General features: G+C 32.0%; 1 protein-coding gene across 2 annotated transcripts in view; it reads right to left on the reverse strand.

The window, feature by feature from the left end:
* Window positions 1-35: 35 nt before the first annotated feature.
* Window positions 36-25467, reverse strand: part of LOC136971381 (calcium-activated chloride channel regulator 2-like) — a 50697-nt gene continuing 25265 nt past the window's right edge. For both annotated transcript variants that reach the window (XM_067265825.1, XM_067265824.1), the window contains 11 exons: window positions 22237-22351; window positions 22037-22161; window positions 21832-21952; window positions 21552-21758; window positions 18868-19185; window positions 11815-12033; window positions 11598-11732; window positions 10221-10362; window positions 1722-1850; window positions 1185-1436; window positions 36-1116 (listed from right to left, as the gene is read on the reverse strand). In XM_067265825.1, coding sequence (XP_067121926.1) covers window positions 167-1116; window positions 1185-1436; window positions 1722-1850; window positions 10221-10362; window positions 11598-11732; window positions 11815-12033; window positions 18868-19185; window positions 21552-21758; window positions 21832-21952; window positions 22037-22161; window positions 22237-22351 — 2713 coding nt within the window. In that variant the 3' untranslated portion in view covers window positions 36-166. The remainder of the gene's footprint in view (window positions 1117-1184; window positions 1437-1721; window positions 1851-10220; window positions 10363-11597; window positions 11733-11814; window positions 12034-18867; window positions 19186-21551; window positions 21759-21831; window positions 21953-22036; window positions 22162-22236; window positions 22352-25467) is intronic.

Genomic DNA, 25467 nt, shown 5'->3' on the forward strand with positions numbered 1-25467 from the left:
ACTGCAGTTCGTATAAATCTCAAAAGTACTTTTATGTCATTAAAACTAAAATTATTTTTAATCAATTTTATTTATTTACACGACGAGAAATCCCTTCTCGATTATTCTCGATCCATTTTAAAAGCAAAAGAACAGACACGAACACAATTATATAAAAATTTCATTATCACATTCGAATATCTGGCTGCAAAGTAGAAAAAGGTAAACGAAAGATGAAAAATTCCCCGTGATTTGCCGGTAATTGTCGCAAATAAAAAATTTCGTCAGTCATCACACCTACGTCACGTGACGGCGGGTGATCGGTCAGGGAGCCGGTAAACGAAGAAAGCGGTGCGGTGGGAGGGCGACGAAAGTTCGCGTTTCCCTTTTCATACCCCCCTTCGTAGATCTCGTTATATTTCGGCGACTTGCCCGAACTGACGGACGAGCTTTCCAGAACGTCTTCCACTTTCATAATGGGGACGAACACGTTCTTCTGTTTGACCTCTTGTACTCTGTCGTCGTGGTCCATGAGAACGTTGGCCGGCCACGACTGCACCGGGCTCAAGTGGTTAAGCGTCGAGTTAGAATTCTTTTTGTTGGCCAAATAGTCGATCGAGGGCCCCTTAACGTCTTTCTTCTCGAATTTCCGCCCCTTTCTGGCCGTTTTATGCCTTCTCATTAGTATAACACACATTACCCCCGTAATTATAACCAACGCTCCGGCAATTATACCCACGATCATTCCGATTTGTAGAGCCGACAGTCCTCCGCCCGCCACTTTCAAGGAATCCTTTGTATGGTTTCCGTCATCTGGGTCGCCGCCGGTTTCTGGCGTGGCGGTGGGGAGAGAAGTCGGAATTTCCGGTATTTCGATTCGGGCCGCCACCGTATTGGACACTTCTCCGCGATTGCCGTGTTCGTCCGCGGCTCGGGCGGCGAAATATACACCCAAGGGGGATTTGTGCTCACCTACTAACTTTACGAACGATAATTCCACTCGAAGAGTCTGGGGGCTGCCGTATGATAACTTTTGAAATTTCCAGTGATATTCCCAATGGTCGAGAGAGAACCCGTAGATGTCGAACTGAGCGACTTCTTCGCGCTGAAAGAAATATTTCATCTCGTACGTAGAAGCTGTCGAAATATCACAACACAATTTATTAATAATTTCTGCAATTATTTTTTTCCGTGCAAATACTTACCGCTTCCGACGTTGTAATCTTCGCCCGCGGAAGAAAATCTGAAATTAAAAATGATCCGCCAATTGGAGTGGTTCAAATCGTCGTAAAACGTTTCGATTTTCGTAATGGCCAGATCGGCGATTCTACTCGGCGGATATACGTTATTTTCCGGAACGTCGAGAACGTAGAAATTTCCGTAATCGTACAGTCGCCGAAAAGCACCCGTAGGTATCGGCGATTCTACCGGAACGAAGCTACCGCAACACTCTCCATCTGCAATGAATTTCCACAAAATTAAACTTCGCGCTTATTCCTACAAGAAAGGAGGAAAAATACACCCGATTTACAATAACCCGCTTCCTACGAAACGAGGAAACTAAGTTTATGAATTGCGATGTGGAACGGTTGCTCAAACTTTTACTTTTTACGCTTCAATTATTTCTTAAATTATTTTCCATTTTCCAAAGTCTCGCCTGGAAAATGGTCGACGGTCGAAGCCCTCCGAAGTCTACCATCGAAATGCCAAAATAATAATAATAAATATTTGAGGCCGATTACCCGATCCGTGGAAATACTCCGCTCTTCCGCCGTCGTCGTCGACTAACAGAGTTAGAGAATAGGCTCCCGCTGTGCTAAATTCCACCAGGTAGCGACTGTAGATGCCGTCGTCTTTGGTAATATCGGGGTCTAGAAATTAATATAAACTTTGTAATAAATACGTAATGGCATATTAATTAAATAATTAATAATAATAGATGGATGTAACAAAAGTTAAGTTAGTTATACAGTAGAGCGTCGGTAAGTGGAATGGCCGGAAAGTGGAACTATTTTCAGCCGGACTGTGTCGTGCTGAATCGTATGTTTTTGATACTAAATTTACTTCTAAAGTATAATTTTCATGTTTTTTATATTCTTTAATATATTTATTTTGTTTGTACAAAATGCAGAAATAATTTTTAACGATACGATAGCCTCGATGATTATTATAAAAATTTTCGTTAGGCTTAAAATCGACGAAAATTCAACACGAAGCGACACGCAACTGAGAAAAATTCAACAGGAAGCGATACGCAACGGAGAAAAATTTGAACATCGGACAGGTTAATGTATTTTTTCGTACAAAGTCGGAAACTGGAACAAATCATTAACTGGAAGGACCCCAGTCCCCAATTGGTTCCACTTATCGACGCTCTACTGTACTCTGTTGAACCAGAGTCAAGGCATAATTAATTTTTGTCTTGTTTTGGTTTCTAAGTGTGTCAGTGTTAGTGTCACTGTCAGTATTCAGGAATTTCCTAACAAAATGATTGTATTCAATACAGTGGCCTTCTGTAGTGTGATGTATGTGTTTCTATTGTGATGTTCCCAGGCTTTTGTGTAGTGTGTGTGATATCACACCTGTAGAGGAGAGAACAAACAGGTACAATTAGCATTCTATCCATCCTCCACAGATGCCTTATTTCCTGGGCAAGTTCTGTGTACTTGCTAATTTTTTCAGTGAATGCATTTTGTATATTGTGAGTGTTTGAAATGGATATGTCTATAATATGTGATTTTATTGTGTTTGTCAATGAGTGTGATGTCTGGTCTGTTGTGGTAAATTGTTTTATCTGTGATTATGGCTCTGTCATAGTACATTTAGTGCATATTGTTTTCCAATATTGTCTGTGGGATGTATTTGTAGTACGGTTTGTGGATGTCTAATAATTTGTGTTTGTTTGCAAGCTATTGGTGTATTATATTTGCTACTTGATTATGTCTATGTAAATAATCTGTCTGTGCCAGGAGCTTGTAACCAGAAGTGATGTGTTGTATAGTTTCTGGCATAATGTGACATTTTCTGCATGTGACATTTGTGAGTGTTGTATCTTTGAGTATGTGTTTTCTGTAGTTTTTAGTATTTATGATCTAATCCTGTATGGCAATTATGAATCCTTCTGTCTCCCCAAAGCTAACTGGCTATTTGATGCAGTTTTGTCAACAAAATCCTTGGCCAGGTTGCAGGGATGCCTGCCATGGAGATGGAGTGCCTTTTGAACCCACAATTGCTCAATGGTGTCTATGCTTTATGCTGTGTCCTGTTGGTATGTTTTGAGTGTAAATTTAATGGTGTGTTATTTGAGTCTGCTAGAGTTACTGCTTTATGTTACTGTCATGTTTCTTGTTTATTGTAGAAAAACTTTCGCAGTGTCTGTATTAGTTTGTAGTGAAGGTTTACTATATCGATCAGGCCATGCCTGCCGTCTTTAACCCTTCCACGTAATCTTTCTATGGTGGATTTAGGATGTTGTTTATGCTTAGAAAGCAGGGGTGGATCTAGGTTTTTTGGGGCCTAGGGCTTATTGAAGTCCAATGGAGCCCAATTTTTTGTTAATACAAATAATAATATAATAATATGCTCATTGTTAATGAGAAAGTATTAAAAATTTATGATAATAATTCAATTTTCATGGGCCCTTGACACTTTGGGGCCCCAGGGCTTAAGCTCTATTAGTCTGTAGATCTGCCAGTTAGTAAGTGTTGTCCTTGTTTTTCTTTGAAGTTGCTCAAGATCTGTGTGAGTCCAATGTGTAACTCCAAAAGAACATGCGAGTACTGGGATGACATGTGTTTTTGCATTTAACTATGTTCTGAGAATAGCATTTAACCTACTTTGGTATTCTTTAATTCTCTACTTTGGTTTATTTGTGTATGTTCTGTTAGTTTGGCTTGTTGGAATCCTAAATACTTTTAGAACTTGTCCTCTTCCATGGATTCAATAATGTCTCCATTTCCAAGTGCAAAATCACCTATCTTTGGGACTTTTTTTTCTATATGAAGTGCTTTGCATTTGTCTAGACCAGTGATTCTCAAACTTTTTCGATCCACCACCCCCTTTGTTCCATAAAGTTATACCCAATGCACCCTAACCCATTTTCTCTTGTGTGAGAAAGGATTAGAAATATTCTCAGGAAAACTTTTCTATGAATGTCACACTTTGTGCCCTTACTGTACATTGTTTCCAACATCTGGAAACCATTAAACACAATGTTTCCTCTTATCCGTTTAACAGAGGAAAGGGAACGGCTGTCAGTGACCCCAACTTTTGCCTTTGGTCACCATTCAGTACCCTGCCTCCAGCGCCCCCTAGATTTACTCACCGCCCACAAAGGGGCATTATCGCTCACTTTGAGAAACGCTGGTCTAGACCAAACTCCATTTGTATGTCCTTGGTGTATGTATGTGGTGATGAAGCTGTTTTTGTGTGGATGCATAAAGTTTTATGTTGTCCATGTACAGTGCATGAGATATGAAAAAACAACAGTTTACCCTGTCGTGTCTGATATTGTAACCATATTGTGTCTTGTTTAACATGTTAAATAATGGATTCAGGGCTAAGCAGCAGTGGCGTGTCGTGACATTTGATGATAGGGAAGCTGTGTTTCCATAAAAATTTTAAAATACCAGAAATGACAAAAACAAACAGATAATTGACAACAAAAATAAACAGTTTTAAAATTAAAATAAAGATATAAAAATGTTTTTATTATTTTTATAAACTAACTCTATTTGGTGATTTTTTCTGCAAAGTTGTTAATTACTTTATCATAAAAAAAAATTGTTTGTCAGGGATTCCATCAAAGTATTTAAAAGCTCTTTTTCTATTGAAAGCAATGCTAGTGACAACAATCTTTCCTCTGACTGAGTATTCCTTGCAAATGTATCAATTTGTTTCGTGGTCGAAAAACTACACTCAGCAGACCCACTGGTAGATGGTACCGAAAAAATTAATGATATTAAATCATATAATTCTTTTAGTACATCTTTGTTCAGATCATCATTAATTATAATAAATTTTATGTCTAAGAGTGACTTGCCAAAATAGTCTGGACACAAACATAAATATTGCAATTCATTACATAATTTAGATAAAATCAAAAAATTCTCCATAAAATTTACATAAAGAATTAAAACTCATTATGAAAAACAATTTTTTGAAGCATTTAAAATTATTAATGTATAAAAGTAATAAAAATTCTAAAGATTTAATGTCTGAAAATCTGTCGATATAATTATAATTAAATATAGCCTTGTAAAGAAACATACATAAAAATATTCTTTACCTTTTAAATCTTAAAACAATGAACTTAGTCAAATAGCTACAAGTGACTAATGGATGGAATCATTGGAAGTGTTATTCGACATATTTTGGCATGTAGCATCCACCAGCTAAACCGCCAGAGGTTGGTGATCTGTAAAGCACCATGCACAAATGCATGTAATCTGGCTGCTTTACACTATTCAAATATTTTTGCCACGAAAGCTGTCCTGTATTCGACAATACAGCACTTCCATTGGGAATATGCATATATGAATTTATAGCAATCTTATCATTGTTTTCCACATGTAATAAAATACATAATGTGGTTATAATAAAATATTAATTTTAATTCATTCAAAATATGTTAAAATATGAAAATAATCGCACAATATGTATTTATATTTTAGAAAATATAAGGGAAGTGGAGCTTCCACAGCTTCCGTGGACGGCATGCCACTGCTAAGCAGAACCAGACAGAACTTGAGGAATCTCCTTGAAAAATTCCTCACCTAATGAATGTTTGGTTTTTTTGTATGAAAGTGTTATGAATTCTGAGATGTAATGTTTTCCAGTGCTTGCATGATGTTTTGGAAAAATGCAATGATTAATGGATGTATTTTGTAGATGTATAGAATATGTAGCAGCCAACTGTGTGGAACACTATCAAATGCTTTTCTGTAGTCGGTATATGCCATGTGTACATTTGTGTTGTGTGTGTGTTTGCCATAGGATGACTGAATATATGAGTAACTGTTCTTTGCATCCCCTGTGATTTCTATGGCAACCTTTTTGTTGTTCCCTAAGAATGTTGGATCTTTAACATGTTTGTATATTTTGTTTGCGATACACGATGTCAATAATTTGTAGAGTGTTGGAAGACATGTAATTGGTCTGTATTCTGTGGGGTCTGTGGTATTGTTGTTTTTAGGTTTCATGTATGTAATGCCCTGAGTAAGAAATTTTGGCATGTCTTGTGGATTGATGATGTGTGTTAGGTGTTTAGCTAGTTCCTGGTAATAAATAATAATATTATTATAATACTATTTTAAATTTCAAAATTGAAAAGATATGTAATTAATTATTATCTTACTAACTTCATATTTTTCTAAGCATAAATAATATACTGTATTTAGGAAAATTAAAATAATTCTTTTTATCCAGCATAGATACATCTTAAGTTGTTTTTAAAATAATTATTTATGTAATAATAACTTATTTCATAAATAAATTCATTATGTTTATGGTCTTCAAACATTAAATATTAAAATCACAACAGTTTATATTATACTTAAGACATCATTAAAGACAATCAAATATTTGTAGGCAATTCCCACCATAATTTAAAAACTAATCAAATTCTTATGCACAATTGAAAAGTATATTTAATGTACGTCACTTAAAATGGCCGCAATACTTTTCCTAATTGATATATGCATCTCTTGAATGGAAATTTTTCCTTGACTAAAAATTTAAAAAAAAGTAATTTGCCAATTTTACAAATTTAAAATCAATAACAATAGTAAATACTACTTCCAAACTACAAAACTGAGGAATGTACTCCCATAATGAAGTTGGATTGTTGTCATTTGGGTTATTTACTTTTTTACTATTACTGGAATTGTTATATTATTCTTGAACAAAAATAAAATAATTTATTATTGTTGGATGGAAAAAAATCTAAGTTCATTTTCACTGAACAAAAACAAATTTTTAGTACTTGGAGATTTACCAAAATTTCATGCAGATAGCCCATTGGTTGCTTGTTAAAAGTTAACATGAAAGCGAGCATAGATTATTGGTCAATTTAAATTTGCAATCGAGTTCTACGGAATAAGTTACCTGAATGCACTTAGATATCTTTTTCAGTTAAGTGTTTTGTCAGGTAGAACCAATAAGATTTTATGGATACGAATATTTCCCTTGCTACGATAGGCACTATAAAATTTAAACATTAAATGTGCTTGAATACTCGTTTTGTTACAAATCTCATGGAAAAAGGATGGTTTTCTCAGAATTCCCAAAGACGTCAAAAGGTACTGTACCTTATACCGTAGAACTCCTTGATTGTAACTTCTCTAGATTAACTTGAAGTAGTGAATATGGCCATTACAAGAAATTATTGTCAAACTCAAAATTTACCTCCTTTTACACAATTTTGTAGAAGTTACTTGATCTAGATTAGGAACACCTTTGTATTGAGTATTTTGTTAAAACATGACATGACAATGTGGCCGTCGGCCATGTTTTTTTGTATAATTTTGTACATATGTTCGTATTTTATTGGATTAGTTTTAAGTCTTTCCTGTTTCTTTGTTCTAAAATTCTTCCTAGAACGTTTTCTTAATCCTTCTCCCATGGGGGTAAGACGACCAGTTCCGAGAACGTGGGAAAACAAAAGAAGAGTGTGGAGCCTGAGGGTAAAACGGCTGAAGAGAGACCATTCTTGTGTGGGATCCGAAGGAAGAAGCACGAGGAAGGCAGTGCTCGAGAGTAAAAAAAGGAAAGAAACAAAAGAATACGAGAGACTGCAAGGTGCTAAGGGATCCGAGAAAGAAGTGGAGAACAGCGAACATATAAGTAGAACATCGAGACAAGTTAAAAGATAAGGTCTACGGCAACAGAGGAGTCAAAAGAGTATAAAGGAGAAAAGAATCGGAGAAGGTGTCTTACCCCAAGATTCATCGATTCAAAAAAAAATCCCGGGTATTTTCTAATCTTTCTCTCTGTCCTTTATTCTTAATTTCCATTTTTTTCATTTTTTATTTTAGTTATAAGATAGATGTAAGTTTAGTTTTTAAGTTAGAGTAAAAATATATCGACCCGCGTATATTTGTCACGTACCACGAAGTCTTGTTCGTTGGTTAGATAAAAAGAATTGGTCAACGCCTGTGTATCTTGACTAAGTAAGTGAGATAAAGTTGGGATCGTGTAAAAAAGAACCGTTTCGTTGTGAATAAATATAACACTTTGTGCTATTTTTGTAATCAAAGTCTTTTTTTTGTACCTTCCTGCTCGCGGGATCCAGTACATATCATAACGAACATCACAACAAATCCTAATATAAATACATAACTTGTCTAGAGGCAAAAAAATCTAAGAATCACTCCTCAAAGACCAAAAAGTAATCTCTACCTCACTATTCCCGTTTATAGGCTTAATGTCTCTAGAAGGTACTTTTTCAAAAGAAATTCATAAAATTTACCCCATTAAACCTTTTTGCTCCAAAATATCCAAAGTTCATTAAAAATTCATTATCAAAACTTCGTGGATTGGCATCTGCAGCTAATTCTCATTAACCTTTCTTAAAACTAGAAAAAGATTACTATTTTTATTTCTCATTTGTACAATTATATATAATTGTATTTAAAATCACAATTACTTTCATGTCTTTCTTTGTATCAAAATTTTACAAATGGTTTAATATTATTTTTACTGCATTTATTTCATTCTTTTAGTTGTACGATTAACATTCATTTTTAAAATATGGTAAAATAAAGTAAAAAGACTGAAATTTTAAATTTGTATTATTTCATTGTGTGTTTTATTCAATGTAAATTTTAGCTTATTTCATAAAAATTTGCCGGGATCAATTTAGCTTTACAGAAAAAATATTTCTAAACGACTATACATACATAGATGAGTCTAGCTGATTTGTCCCTTCACACGCTGTACGTTCACACATTTAGAAATATTTTTTCTGTAAAGCTAAATTGATCCTGGCAAATTTTTATTAAATGTACAATTTTAATGTGATAAAAAGTCCTCTAGCAATGGCACAGCATAACTGTTTTAAATTTTTGCGGCGAATGGTAGCCTCTAAAGAAAGGTCGACTTCGCCAGTGGAATTGTTATTGCCTCGTACAGCGTGTGAAGGGACAAATCAGCTAGACTCATCTATGTATGTATAGTCGTTTAGAAATATTTTTTCTGTTCAGCGTATTTCTTTTGTTGTTATTTCGAGAACTAATAGAGTACTACAGACTATTTCCTTTATGATCAATAAATACAGGGCGAACCAAAAGTAAGTGGAATAGGATTTGTGCTAGGGTTAGATAATAACAATGGTGTATATTTAACTTTGTTATAAACTGTAAATATGTTGATAAAATTAACATTTATTGAGATTACATACACAATACAATATATCATTTACTGTCCACCTACCTTTCCTTCACCCTGTATAAGTTTGATAACTAACTAATTAGTTGTCTGGCAAAATATATTTAGAGGAAAAAAATTACCTTAAAAGCTTTTAAGTTTTTGATAAAGTTTAGCCCCCGTATGTTTACACCAGTAGTGGTTTTAATGAGTTAAAACATTCTGTGCAATATGCAAACTAACATATATTATTTTCTAATTATTTCAAGGATTGAACGATGCACAGAAAATGAATGCAAAAGGACTTAAAGCATAGTGTGCCTCTAATTTCCCATTGTGTTGGGAGAATGGAAATGACAGAGGAACACTCTTGTAGATTACAAGTAACTTTCTCATATTTTAGTAGACTTAAATATTTTTTTCCTTACTTCAAAATTTCCAATCATATCATAATAAGCTATCACAGTGCTTCAAAAAATTTTTTCAACTTGCAGATCCACATCCACAAAAGCACAGATCCACAAAAGCACATTATTGCTTACCATATTTGAAACCTAACAAATATATCAACGCTATCTCCAACCTATTAACCAAAGTAAAAAATTAGTTCTAAAATTCGCTAACGTTTTCGTCGCCCCTTCCGGGCACTTCCTCAGGCATTCGATCAGGAAGGGGCGACGAAAACGTTAGCAAATTTTAGAACTAATTTTTTACTCCGGTTAATAGGTTGGAGATAGCATTAATTTATCATCCCAGTGTATCAGAAGGATTAGAAAGTATACTAATAAATATATAAATGTTATTTCAAATGCTATTTACTTGCATCAATAATTGCACTTTTCTAGACCACTTAATAAAAACAAACAAATTCACATTACCTCCAATCCCATCGTCAATTAAAGAGAGAATGGTTTTAGAGGAATCCGGATGTGTCAAAATAGCTTCCACTTTGGCATTTCTCACGGGCTGATTTCCGACGTGTACTTCGGCGTAAAGTATTATGGGACTCGTAGGATTGACCTAGTAATGAATAACATTTTAAATTCTAATAAATTTATTTATATTTAGAAAGAAGTTTTAAAATAAAATCTAATAAACTTTATTAAACACAGTCAAACCTCGGTTTACAAACATAATTCATTCCTAAAAGTTGTTTGGAACCAATTTGTTCTCAAACCGAGACAAATTTTCCCATAAACAATCTAAAATGGATTCATCCACCCCAAACCCCAAAAACAAATATTTTATTCGTAAAAATGATAAAATATTGCATTTGTAAGCATCTGTATCTGTTATAATATATATATATATATCTATATTAAAAGCAATGTGTTCTGTCACCTCCAACTGAAACCAACACTTTACAAAGAAGTGCTGTAAATAGTAAATAGCAACTCAGTTCTGACTACCTGCATGAAATATAATGAAATCTAACTGAATTCTTAAATGCAATTTGCATTATTGTGAATGTGTAAGGCAGTTTTTTACACGCTCCACTATAGTGGTGAAGTGCTTCTGACAGACAGACAAAAGTCCTAACATATTTCCATGCGCATGCACAATGACTTCACTTTCATTACGTATGTGTTATCTTCTGTTAAATCAATTTATTGCACATGTCCATGCATATGCACAACTACTACTTTTGTTTAAAATAAATTATATAAATTCTTAAAATCAAGTAATATTTGATTCACTTTTGTGGAGCGTGCTATCAGATTAATAAACAAGCTTGGTTAAACCAATTAATTGATTTAAATTCAACTGTGGGACATACTGAAAAATAAAAATATCTTTCCTGCATGCACATTGTAATTAATTTACATAGCAACATCATTGGTAATTCAATTCATGACACAAAGCAATCTCGGCTCCACTAACTTTGGGGTCTGTAGTTTGGAACTTTTGAATCATGTTGGTGATTGGTCAGGTTGTCAACTTTCTTTAACATAGGAAGTATAGGCAGTTTGTAGGGCTGTATTTACCCCAATTGCCCTACAATAACTGTGTAGGGCAATTGGGGTAAATACAGCATTCAAAATTTTGTTCATAAACAAAAACGTTCGTAACCAGAGGTTTGACTGTATGTGTCTTACAAATGTTACTTTATTAATTATTTTTATTTTGCTAATTCATATAAAGAGTAACTGAAACAGCCAATCAGCATTTTATATAAAATTTTATGAAGTTTTAAAAAGTTACTTTATTTTATCTTTAATTGCTTAAAACTTCAGAATAGAAGAAAAATGTATTACCATTTGATCATTTGTGTTTAACCAACATCTAGCAGTAAGAGCTTTAGTCTCGACGTTATGTTTTGCAAATACAGAAACAAACACTGGATCTGAATAGTCAGGTTCTTTTTCTAGTATAAAATTGTATTCTCCTGTCTATAAATACATTCAATGTTAATCTCAAAAATATATTTAATTTAATAATAATTGTAACGAAAATATCATAAACTTTGCTTACTTTAGCTTTGGGAATCACAATACGTCTTCCTTTGTCGAGAAAAAAGTATTCAAAGTTTTCTCTGTTAAATACGGCATTATTGGTAGACAGTCTTAAATTCTCCTCCTCCATTTTTCTAGGATTTGACGTCGAATACACTAGTGTAAAATCTCTTCCGATACTGAAATCAACTGGAAATGTAATATTTAATGGCGAATTCTTGACTACATCTTGAAAAATCTGAGGGAAAAAACATTTTATTATTTCATTTATTCTTCATATGTAAATATTTCATTAATAGATAAATTATGGACTTAATAACAGACTTATATTATTCTTAATCTTATAGTTATTAAAACTAATGGGAAATAGTCCTGTTAAAACATCAGTTGATTATTCACTTAGCATTATACAGTTTGTCCACAAAGTCTCGATCCACTTTGGTAAAAATGTAACTAATATTTGTTTTCTTCGTAAGCACATCCTGAACAACCTGGGGAATTTAGCATTATTAGCCGGCTTAACCAGTTATTTATCTAACCACCTAAAATGTTGGACTAATAAACAAATTGCTATGTCCTAATCTGACTGTTTGCTTCTGAGTAAATTTTGGACTCCAGTAATTTGTTTTCAGGCGTTTTATTTATATGCATTTTGCCAACATTTTCGCCAATCACTCCTCGATCCAAAGAGCATAAAAATTGTTTTGTAAATTTACAATTAAAAACATTTTTGCAAACCAAATATAAATAAATAACTTACAATATTTATGCAAATATTTTACGGTAGGTACCATCTACGACAAAGATGGTAGAAGCCTGAGTAATGTTAACACCGGAGGAGAGAACAGCTGTCAATGGGACATGTTTACAAGGATTGTGGTACGAAACTGTTAGGGATGAGTTTACATGCAAATTTTAGAAATCTGGTCCTACAAGAGCAAATATTCAGCTTCTTGTCGACAAATTGCACAAAACTGGAAGCTTACTAGACGAACAGTGAGTGTACCAATAAGCCATCAATCTACAAATATCATTGCACATGTTTAGTACGCAATTCAATATAGCCTGAATGTGTATACTCACCATCTCAATAAGAAAATCACTGTACCATATGGAATTTTAATTCTATCTTGCACATACGTGCATATCATATCCAAGTCTTACACAAACTTAAAGATTATGCAGCATGGCAAACAATGTGCTATAATCTTCTTTTAGCCATCAAATAAAGTATTGTCCATTAAATTTTCTTATTTAGTGATGAGACTACATTCCACACCTCTGGCCATATTAATAGACATAATTACCAAATATGGACAGATGAGCAGCTAAATACAACTTTTGAATGGCAAAAAGATAAGCCAAAAGTAAACGTATGACTGAGCTTTGTGCAGGCTCATGTATATAATCCATTATTTGCAGAAACCAGATTCTCGCAACATGTATTTCAACATGTTAAAACAGTTTCTCAAGCTGTAGCTCATATAGACAATGGCATTTTTGTTACTATTACATTTTTGCAGGATGGGGTTTTAGGCGGTTAGATTAAATAATTGGTTAAGCTGGCTAATATTGCTAAATTCCTCAGGTTGTTCAGGATGCTTATGAAGAAAACAAATATAAGTTACGTTTTTACAAAAACGGATTGAGACATTGAGGACAAACTGTATAATGCTAATTGAATAATCAACTGAAGTTTTAACAGGACTATTTCCCATTAGTTTTAACAACCACCTCATTTTGCAATGTGTGTTAGCCTTTCCTGAAAGATAAATTGACAGGAGATTGCACAGACTATGGGCAGCAAATCACTGTGAAAGCGGCACTTCCACCGATTCCTTTGACGGCACGCCACTGATATCGAGTCCAAAGTTTTTCATACAAAAATTAATGATCTCCAAGACCTTACACATCATATCTGAACAGCAGTCAACAGCTTTACAGCATCTATATTGCAAAACATTTTTAACCTACAACAGAACATTGGGAACAGTGCTTTAAAATGCATGATAGTCACATCGAGTTTACATTGTAAACATTCTTTTTGTTCATACAATATACCTTTGTTTCAACAAGTTTGTTTTTCTTTCATCAAAATGGATTGAGACTTTATGGACACCCTGCATATAACTCTATCTAACTAAACAAATTTAATTTCTTTGCATGTTTGATGCATTACTAGCTTATTAATCCAATTTTAAACAAAGACGCATCTGGCTATCCCATTGTTACCGTCTTTTAACGTTGGACTAATAAAAAATTATCTTCGATCATCGATCATCAATAAGCCAAGACAGATTTACATCTCGGTCTATTCTTTCAATAGAAAGCAAAGTAGCAAACTCAATCAATTTTGATGACATAATCAAAAGATTTTGCGGCGAAAATAGAGAGAAAAATTATGTAATATTCATCTTACAAAAAATATATGTAACATCCTTTGTACTTATAATAAATAATTCCTTAATGTGAAATTTAAGTATAGGATTTGAATAAATTTTTGAACCAGGCCCCGCAAAAAGTCACGCCAGCCCTGGCTGTATCTTTGGCTAGCTTGAAGCGATGCAACATGAAGTGAAGTTGAAGCGAAGTGACACGAAATGATGCAAATGTTCATTGTATGTTACTCCAAGAAATTTCTTTTTACTCTTTCTTGCTGAAAAAGGTGTTAAAGTTAGCATGCTGCTATGTCTCGATCAACCTTCAAACAGTACCACTCTAGAACTGTGTGAAAGTGTCATACTTCTGCAATGTAATTTAACTGACCGATATTATTGTTGATACTTGAACAACAGGTGAAGGCTCTTATTTGGGTTCTGAAGGTAACCAATTTGTAAAGGAAAGTGTCATGGGAGGAAGCTGGAATGTATAGAGGCAGGCTGTCAGGCTTCATATAGACTCGTATAGATGTCTCCTTGTGTAAAGCATATATTTGAGTTGAAGAAGTGAATAAACTCATAGCTCTTCTGTTCTAGTTAAATCTAGAAACTGAACAGGTTTTAGTTCATAACTATGGTTTGCAGGACCAGTTTCAGTTTCCAAATAATTAAGATGGCATTTACTTAAATTCTTCAACGCCTTATTTGTTCAGAAACATTTTAATCCTTCACAAGAATTTGACATGCTCTACAAGTCATCCTCAAGTGTAAAATGCATGTTAACCACTGCAAAACAAATGTTTTCAAACATTTGCATCTATTATAAATTTTTGTTTCAATGTTGGAACATGAATTTAAATTAAATGAACAAATATCAAAAAATAGCTAACCCAACCACAAAAATAAAAAACAAAAAGTGCAATCTTGGTTGCAATGTTTGTGTTTTCATGTATGGTAATTTTTATATGTTCATCATAAAAATTATTAATGCTTGTCATATTGAAATTATTCAAAATCTGTCTGTATAAAATCATATACTTCCAGATTACCTCCCATTTAAGATCCGTTCAACATTCCGGTATGAAATGTCACTGTACTACAAGCAATCTCCTTGAAGTTCAACACGTCATTCTACCAAAATCTCTGAGTTAAAACCCCTATGTAGATACATATCATTCTATGATATTTGAAAGCTTTAAGTAGTTATAGTTTAGAGAAAATTCATTCTACCAAAATTTGAGTTAAAACTCCTATGTAGCATACATTGATATTGTGAAAGTTTTAAGTTGTTTTAGTTTATGAGACAAATTATCTTCCAAATTTGAAATCAGTGGCATTGTTTTGATCTGGCTGAACAATTTTTTCCTATTACATATGTCAGATAAGATATTTTATTTTTCACATTTATCACCTAATAGGTATATCTCAACTTTTGATCCTTAGTAATCTACTGTTCATAGTCTACATAGATAAGACACTCTAGTATTACTACCAGGGCTGGATTAACCAATAGACAAATTAGACAAATGTCTAGGGCCCGTAATTCAGAAGGGCCCGGCTTCAGGGCAGAATCTTTCTGTTTTAAAATGAGTTAAAAATTATTTAAGAAATTCGATAGAACAGGAAAGGCTGTCTTTAACAATGGTTACTAAAGAAAGAGACACACTCAAATGGCTAGATTGATCAATTTTCTGAAATGAAAATCCAAAAACGAAAAATTTAAATGGCTAAAATTATATACATTTTTCGTTGTACCAGAAACTGTTTTGTTGTACAATTATTATTGTATTAGTGTTTGTATTTTCTGTTATTAATAAAAATTTTAAGTGACATTATTTAAGATTTGTTTAGAAGCAACTTATTTAAATGGGGCCCCAATTTAAATTTTGTCTAGGGCCGCTAGAGGCTTAATTCGGCGCTGATTACTACTTTATTCATAAATGCATACACCAAAGATATTAAACTTGCTAATGTCTGTCGTCAGACATTATTACAAAGTGATATTTATAAACTTAATACCTTACTTAGTTAAATTACAAGTAAACTCAAGCAAAACTAAAATATCAATCTATACCTTGGTGAGCACCAACTTGCTATACCTTTGTAATTGATGATCAAAGTGGAAATTGTCAATGGAGTTCAGGATCTTGGTGTTATATTTAATTCAAAACTCATTTAAACAGCATACAGAAAATCTAATAAAAAGTCAATTCATAGGGGGAATGCTATGGCAAAATTTGAGAGTAATTTCTAGTTAAAACATTCTCAGAGCATTATTTTTACCAATAATACAGGTCTATGATATACCTTGCCTTACCCATATGCACTTCTGTTCCTCCATCTACCCTAACAAAAAAAGAACTTCATTCGGAGTTGTCTAAAATTTATATTTTACTTAAACTTTCAAACCTCCCCCTTACAGGTTTAGTGCTGTAGAGAGTATGAATGAGAAAAGATCCCCCTTTTTTACAATAATCCTACTGAATTATCTCAATCAAAGTGTATTGTTGTAGTATCAAACAATGATTTTAATAATTCACAAACTTTTATTCATCTTCAAACTGTACAACAGGTATGTTGCTCCAACTTTTATACGCTCATAACTATGTTATAACTTATTGTAATTCTTCCAAAAATGGCAGAATGGAAAGAAATATGAAGGACCTGTACTCATGCATATCCACCCATTTTAAGATGCTATGTTAACACATCTGTTAGAACATCAATTAAAATTATCTCTGAAAAGGCAAACAACAGAAGAGAAATTAAATTTGTAATAACGTAAAATACGGAATAGCAGGTATGTTTGTAAATTATATGTATTATTTAAACAGTTTGATGTTATATAGTAACTATGTACATTTTAAAAATTAGTTGACTGAAGAGGGGCATTGCAAGGCCCAAAACATGTAAAAGTGCATATCAACTAAAAAGAGCAAATAAATGGATGAAAAAATGCCTAGTGTTCATTTAACTGCACTCTACTGTGCTTACAAAACAAACATAGAACGATACAGTTTCAAACCAGTACAAATGTTTTATTTTCTTTATTTTTGTTTTATCACTATTGTAACTTGGTAAAATAATTATGTCATTCCATTGCTGTATGGGGATTGGCAAACATTTTCTAAACAACATTGCTAGTATTAACGTAAATAAAATGGGTAGTTTATGGCATACTGCTACATCCAAACATGAAAACTTCTTTCATCTGTGTAAACATGAAAGTTCTGTTTACTTCTCTCACTAACATAAGTCGCAGGCCACTCAAGTGCAAATTCTGCCGTTTTGGGGTAAGCCAACCTCACAAACTATTTGTTGGATCTTAATTTGGGTGATTTTTGGTTGTGGGAAAACTTAAAAAGTGTGGTTTATCAAGGACAAATTGCAAATTTGACAGCCTCGAGAGAACAGTACATGTTAGAAGCATCACAGAGGATCAATTATGATCAGTTGTTGAAATATAAAATTTATCACCTACAGAATGTGGATCATATTGAGCAGTATCTCCTGCAACCCTAAGATCTCTGTATAGCACAAATGTTTTTACACAGAAAATGTTCATTGCTTGCATTACCAAAAATGCCATACTGTGGCAAGTTTTGGTAATTTGGACTGCTAAATAACTCTAGATAGAGGTACTGTAATTACAATCATTCAATATATTAAACAAACAATAGTTAAACATAGAAAACTGTGTGGATATTATATTCAAAACATATGCAGTTTTCCTTCTGACACACACATATATATATATATATATATATATATATATATATGTCATATTATTCTGCAGTCGTAGTCGTGGAGTCGAGCGTAGCATGAGCAGGACAAAAGAAAACTGGAGACCATAAAATAACACTTCCGTTCACTTTTGGGTCCTCACTCGAACTCTCTTTATTCTTTATTGCTGTTGTTAACCTCATTCCAAAAGGAACAAGATTAACAAAGTAAATTACAGAAAAATGTATACAAAGTTTACAAAAGTTTAAAATATGTTATATACATACATACATACACTAGCAGGTAAGCCTGGTGTTGCTCGGGCAAAGAGTAACAATAGCAAAGATTAAGATTATTACATCATAGCCAATCTTACCTGTTTTCACAGAATGCAAGAATTAGGTCCCCCTGTTTCCAGACTAATTAGAGAATTTTAGATGGGTCTAAAAATATGTTCGATTTCTCACAAAAACACAAAAAACTGCATCTGCACCTGTATACCTTGCACACCGCTTTCTCTTAACATTTCCATTGTTAAGGAATACACTTCATTCATCCCCATGTGGTATCCTACTAAAACGCAGTTAAAAACAAAAATCTGCATCTAAAATAGTACAGTAGAAGCAGAGTTCTTCAGGGTAAGCCTTAATCCTCTCCCTCTCCCCTCCCCCATAGGAAAATTTTGAAAAATCCCTTCTTAGGGTACGTCATGAGAACATACACTAACTGTGTACTAAATTTAAACTTTCAACTCCTAACCATTATTATTATTATCAACCCATCTCGATTATATATATATATATTGGTTTCTGAAAAAACTAATTGTTTCTTTCTATATTCTAACACATGTTGTATATTAAGTTTCAACTTATTATTTTGAAATGTATTTAATGAATAAATTTAACATAAACCTCTATTAATTAGATATATAATAAATATTTGTATTAGTTATTTGAGATTTATATTCTTACCATAACTTTGTCATCATATGTTTCAAAAATGTCACCATGAACAGTTCTGCAAAGGGCCAAATACAACTGGATAATTCTTTCCTCTTCTGTTATTTCAGTGTTTACTGGAATTTCTTGTACGCTTCCACCAGTCTTTGAAATTATCTGCAGCTGTTTTAGGTTTCTCAAGTAATTATTAAAATAGAGCTTGATTATGTGAACTGTGACTTTCTGATTTATAATAATATCAGTCAAAGTAGCCAAATCTTCATTAGTGAGTTCTGACATAGTAAGTAAAACAATTATTCCTCCAGTCGAAGTATTCTCTTTCTCCAGAAGCTATGAAATGAAAAGGAATTAGCAAATTTTCAGTTATATGAACAAAAATTTTGAATATAATTTAATAGAAAATATATTAATCTAGTGATGCTAACGAATATTCGGTCTACTAACCGTTTATTCTAGCTGAATACTGAATATTTAAATCACTATTTGGCCAAATACCGAATATTTAATCACTATTTGGCCGAATATTGAATACCTAAAAACAGGAATAAGAAATAACAAAAACCCAGTAAATTAATCATTTTGGTAACTTTTATTAATGCTGAACATTAAACTATAATTATTAAACTTAATACTAGAGTTAGATGCTATTTCTTATTAATTATTTCGTAATTAAATATTATTACAGCCTTTATCTAACCAGATATCTTATGGCATTGATGGTGTGTAGGTTAGAATGTATCAGGCATTGATGTTATTGTTTAGTTAATTATGTTATATTCGTATTCGCGTATATTTTAATATTTTAACGATATTTTAAAATGATTTACAAAATGTTTTATTGAAACTTATCATATTTAATGAAAGAATTACTTATCTATTTCTAGAAGATAAGTAACTAATATATAATTTATTTTATATATAAAGCAAAGAATGAGCATTTCTCATTATATGCAAAAGATAACATTTGAAATCATGTTAATTTTAAAAATATTGACAAAAACAAGAGCAACAAAATATCACAGAACTTCACAAATAGAAACCCCCAATAATATATTTGAACTGTTCCACAACTGGGGAGAAACTAGACCCACTAAAGTATATTCTTAGGGTACTATTCAGTCTACAAATACATAGCTAGTAAAAACAAAATTTTAGTGCTTAAAGAGTTAAAAAGATCGATTGCAAATAAAATAACTTATAAGTTATAACTTACATCTAAATACCAATAACTGCCGAATCACATCAGGCTATTTACAGCTATTACATAAATTATAAACCAATTTGGCACTAGTGATAGACGTTAGACTCCATCTCATATTAACTTTAATAATTATAATTTAATTAATTAATTTAAATAATTTAGACCTACTGGAAGAAAAAATCGTAGTGACAGTGGGCCAAATAGAGCAGGGTGCGCGATCCTTGCCATAATGCAGTTTGCATGCCAATTTTCGTATGTGCATTAATCAAGCAAATATTCGGCCATTCGGCCACGCTCCTAGCCGAATATTCGGTATTTGGCTGAGGCTGATTTCGTTACTATTCGTTACATCACTAATATTAATCAAAAGATTCTATCAAAATATTTTTTCTAATTTAAAATTTTATTCTAATGTAGCAATATCATTTTTGAAATATGAGAATTTTCAATTACATTTAATTAAGTGTAACAGTAGCTATACAAATATATTCTAAATAGGAGAAAATCTTTAATTACAATAAACTAAGCATCAAATTTTAAAATATTTATTAAATCACTTAGCAAATTTTGTTCTGATTATAAAATACACACTTTTAAAAAACAAAAGATCCAGCAAACAATAAAACTTTGAATATTGTCAAAAACATTTCTTAGTCATTAATTAAAAGTTAACAAACTTGAAAATAGAATACAAACTGTAATGTATTTGTATTCTAGTTTTGAATTTGTTAACCTAAGGATGACCTTTGAATGTGGTCAAAAATCTGATAGTCATTAAAGTTTTCTTGTATGCTGGTTTTTTGGTTTTTAGAAGTGTTTATCTTATATTTACATCCAGTATTTGAAAGGTTGCTACATTTCTATTCTAATTATATATAGAAGATGGCAAAATTTAACTAAACTAAATGTTTTGGATTCAAAAAGATGAAAGAACCTTCCATCAGAGCTTGTTGATACATAATAATCAGTTCTAGTATTTTTAAAACTTTGTCAGTACTGGATTTTTTACATTTAGTACTGACAATTGCAATTATTAAATTAAAAAACATTTTGTCTTAACTTGGTCATGAGAGGAAAAAACCAAAATGAAGAAATCTTTAATCAACATTACAGTAAGTCACAATGCAACAATTCTTCAAATTTTCATTTCATTCAATTTCACTTAAACAAAAAAATTTTGTTAATAAGCCTATACATTGAACAGTAAAATGGAAGAAGAAATAATCCTATAAATTTTAAGTTAGGCGATATCATCAGAAGTAAATTATTTTCTTGAATGTAAATTAGTTTTATAACAATTTTTATCACTAACCATTAAAATTTGATGGATTGTTCTAAGAGAAATTTTAATTCAAATGTGGTTGCCATAGAACTGCATGTTTCACCAATGAAAACCAGTTCACTTATAACTCACAGCATACAGACATATCCTATTATATTATTACATTACAATTAGAAAATATTTTTCAAGTAAAAATATTAATTAGATACTTACATTTACTGATTCTAAGAGAGCACATTTAATACAAGGCAATTCTTTACTAAGACGTTGATACTCAACAAGTGAATTTTCTTTAACTGATTTAAGTTCTTCTGAAAACTGACTCTCATTAGAACCACCAAACTGAATCGAGCCAACTAATGAATTTTCAGGAATAAACTGTAGAAATCTTAATACTGCTTTATTCATTATACTTCCTCTCTGTAAAGTAACAATGTCAAAATAAATTTTTATTCAAACTTTTTCTGACAAGATCAATAAAATTGCAAAAGACCTCTTCCGTAACGTATCTTGATCTATCTATAGCTACAACCATACGGAGAGGAACGTCTCTCAGCTGAACAATTTTGAAAATTGTCTCTGTATTAATTTCTATATTTGGAGGAGGACTATTCCTAAATTATAAAAAGAGAAGAGATTTTAAGACTTCTTATTATTTTTAAAAAAACAAGAACATATCACAGTTTAAAACAAATTACCTTCCATCTTTGAAATCTTCATGTTGCATAAGGACGTCCCAAATACTCCTTTCCTTGCACAGTGTGTTGTGTTTTGTTGGAGCTCTAGTATCATGTTTCTCATTTATCCCACAAAGTTCTTCTAGCTAAAAATAAAAACATTAAAATTTAACTGAAATATGCTATCAAGTTTTTGAAGATTAAAGATAAATAATACTAACCTCGGGCGAGTACATAAATGAAGACCTTCTACCGACGAGAGATTCGACTTCAGGATGACAACCCGTGTCCAGTTTTCCTGTGCTGTTATCTACTTTTGGCAAACACGAATTGTTTCTGTTAAAAATAAACTGGATTATTATAAGAAGTTTCCAGAAAACATTATTAAACTCTATATATTTTTAAAATTTCAAATGCAAACATAATTCTTCAAAGATTATTTTGTATTGTAATATTTCAAGAAACTAAATAGACTTTATCAGGTCTCCCACTTGTATCTATATATATAAATGAGGATGTTTGTTTGCTTTGCACTCTTAGGCCATTCAACCAATTACTATGAAACTTGGCAGTTATTATCTAACTTAGAAGTATGTTAATGTGTCATATATTAAACCCCAAAATATTGATTGAGTTTCTATATATCAATTAATTTCTGTCTACATTCAATTTGCTGGCTTTACATGTAGCACTTTCTACTAACAAAAAATTTAAAAATATATAAAAAATATAATTTATACGAAAAAATAAATATACATATATAATTATAAAAAATAACAAATACTATGTTCACTTCATTGCTGTGACAATGATATAGTGTGAAGTAAATATGCTATATTATTGTTGCAGGTAGCATATAACACTAACCTGTGTGATGTCAAAAGTGTCACATTGAAAACTATAAGTATTTTATTTTCCACATCTAACAACTCTGGTTTTTTCATTTCTGAATGGTACCTTCTTAATTCTAATAACTACCCATCAGTGGCCAAGTAGATAAAACCACTGAAAAACTAGTATTGATCCTGGGTTTGTGTATTGCCATTGGGTTGATCACATGCAGTTTTCTGGGTTTCAATTACATTAGTAACCCATAAATCACAGCCACTTTCCTTGTAAAAGTCCTCCCAGAAGGCATCCCTCTTGGCAGGTTCTCCATGTCATGTTGTCTTAACAAAATAAACCAAACTAATTTTAATAATTTTTCTATAAACTTGCTATTTATGAGTACAGTGAAATTCCGTTAACCCTGCATCTGTTAGGCCAGCAAACCCAATAAACTGGAATGTCAAGTTCGTTGTTTGGACCTACCTAGTGCACCAATAAGTCCCCAAAGTTAATATTTTCACGTAAAAGCACTCAAAATGTGCAGTTCTTGCAAATGGGTATGGGTTCTCCTTTTATAAATAACAAATGCCAAGATGACAATGCTGTATTAGGCAAAACCAGTTAGCTTGTGCATGTTTTTTTAGAGACTTTTCCTAAGACATTAGTGCATGGATCTATAAAATAGTAGTAATATTTAGCACACTTTGAACCATGGAAACAGCTACAATACATTACTTCTCATGTACTTTGACAATTAGACCACATCTGTATTATTTATATGCAATAAAAGTGCACAAAACACTAAGTAAAAATTGTGTGTACTTGTTTCAAGCCAACCAAGACTAATGATAGTCTGGAAAAACAATCAAAAAAGGTGGATTTGTACAGTTTTATATACAAGAGTATGTAAAATTGTGTCCAGGAATCAAAAAACTGGAAAATCTTCCACCATCCAATAAGGCAGCATATTCAATAACCTGGCAATGACCTGGCCAGCAATATCAGGTTAACAGAATATCACTATACATACTTCCCAACAGAATGTCATTGTTCTTAAAATAGGTTTTACCACATGCACTTTTGAAATTTACAGTTAATAATGCTGAGTGTAACAATTACTGTGACAGGTACTTTATAAACCTGTCAAAGTAACTATAAATGCAGGCAAAGGCAGGCTTATACCTTGTTTTGCCTGCATTTATAATTTTCTATATTTTTGTAATATGTTCTGTATTTTAGAATAATGAATATATTAAAATAAAACCGTAAAACTTTATATCTTATGAGATCTTCATTGCTTTATTTTGTCTAAATTTGCATTCAATAATTCTGAAGAATTTGGAAAGTTCTGGTGAGATCACATTATTCAATGTTTGCAATTGATTAGATTCAGGTTTAAATTTGGTTGAGATCTTGATTCACCTAACTGTTTCAATCAACGAATCTCAGATACTCTGGATAATCCAAAAACAAATTAACTTCCAAAGAAAAGTAAACACCACGTGTTCATGGCATATTCTTGGTAATGCATTCTCTGGGATGTTTTGGCATGTAGTGATAACTTTTCAAGCAGTTCCTTTAATTAGTTAATAAAGAAATAAATTCAGAATTTTAAATCTTGACTTTCTACAAAAACGTTTACATATATGCTACAATAAATCACAAAAGAAGCTAAGTACAGGTTTCTTGCTGTGTGTTGCCATGTTATGTCAATTGCACTTACTTGTCACAATTTAATTGACCATTCAATAGACTGGTATATTTGCTTTAGGAGGACAGTAATTGTTATATGTACATCACTTTATGGTTGATACTCTTAATAATCATCCAGTGAGATATACTTTGCCTAACTATTTCTCTGTATATCCTCTAATTTTATTTATTTGTTTTTTATTATTGCTATTGTCATTATCTTTTCTATCTTCTAAATTCTGTTACATTTCTAAAAATGTATTTTTGTTTCAGATGTATAAATAAATAAATACAAGTAATTATTTACATAAACTTTTAATAACATTTAGAAAATAAACAAGGTGAACCAAAGCAATTTCCAGCACAAAACTTATGAGTAAGCAAATGTTTGACTGTGTTAAATGGGCATCCTCAGGATAACTGACCTACTCTGGTGGCAATACCATAAATTAAAACAAATATTGTCATCAGAAGACATTTTTTAAAACCAATTTGCATTTTTTTACAGAAACAGCCACAAATAAAATATTTCTGTAAGTGAAGATTGTGTGTTTGTTGGTTTGTCACTGGTGTTGTGTAACAATGGATTGAGACAAATTTTGTATACTTCAACATATTTTTAATAACTGTATATATTTTTTTCCACATTATCTGGATAAAGCACAAATTTTAATTATTGTTCATGCTTCATCCACTTGTGAATTGAATAAAGCACACTTTATCCAGATAAAGTTCAAAAATTATGTATTGTGAACAAATTATTAACCTTAAGTACAAAGTGTCAAAAAATTTAATTTAATATATGAAAATAAATACAAATCTTGACATCTAAAAGCACTAAGAGTTTTTGCTGTATATTTTCTATTCCAATACTTCAATTTAAATGGAAATAACTTATTGCATATTTTAATATAAAAACAAAAACATTAATA

This window comes from Centruroides vittatus, unplaced genomic scaffold (assembly GCF_030686945.1).
Source record: "Centruroides vittatus isolate TY-2023 unplaced genomic scaffold, ASM3068694v2 contig_2484, whole genome shotgun sequence".
NCBI classification, from domain to species: Eukaryota; Metazoa; Arthropoda; class Arachnida; order Scorpiones; family Buthidae; genus Centruroides; species Centruroides vittatus.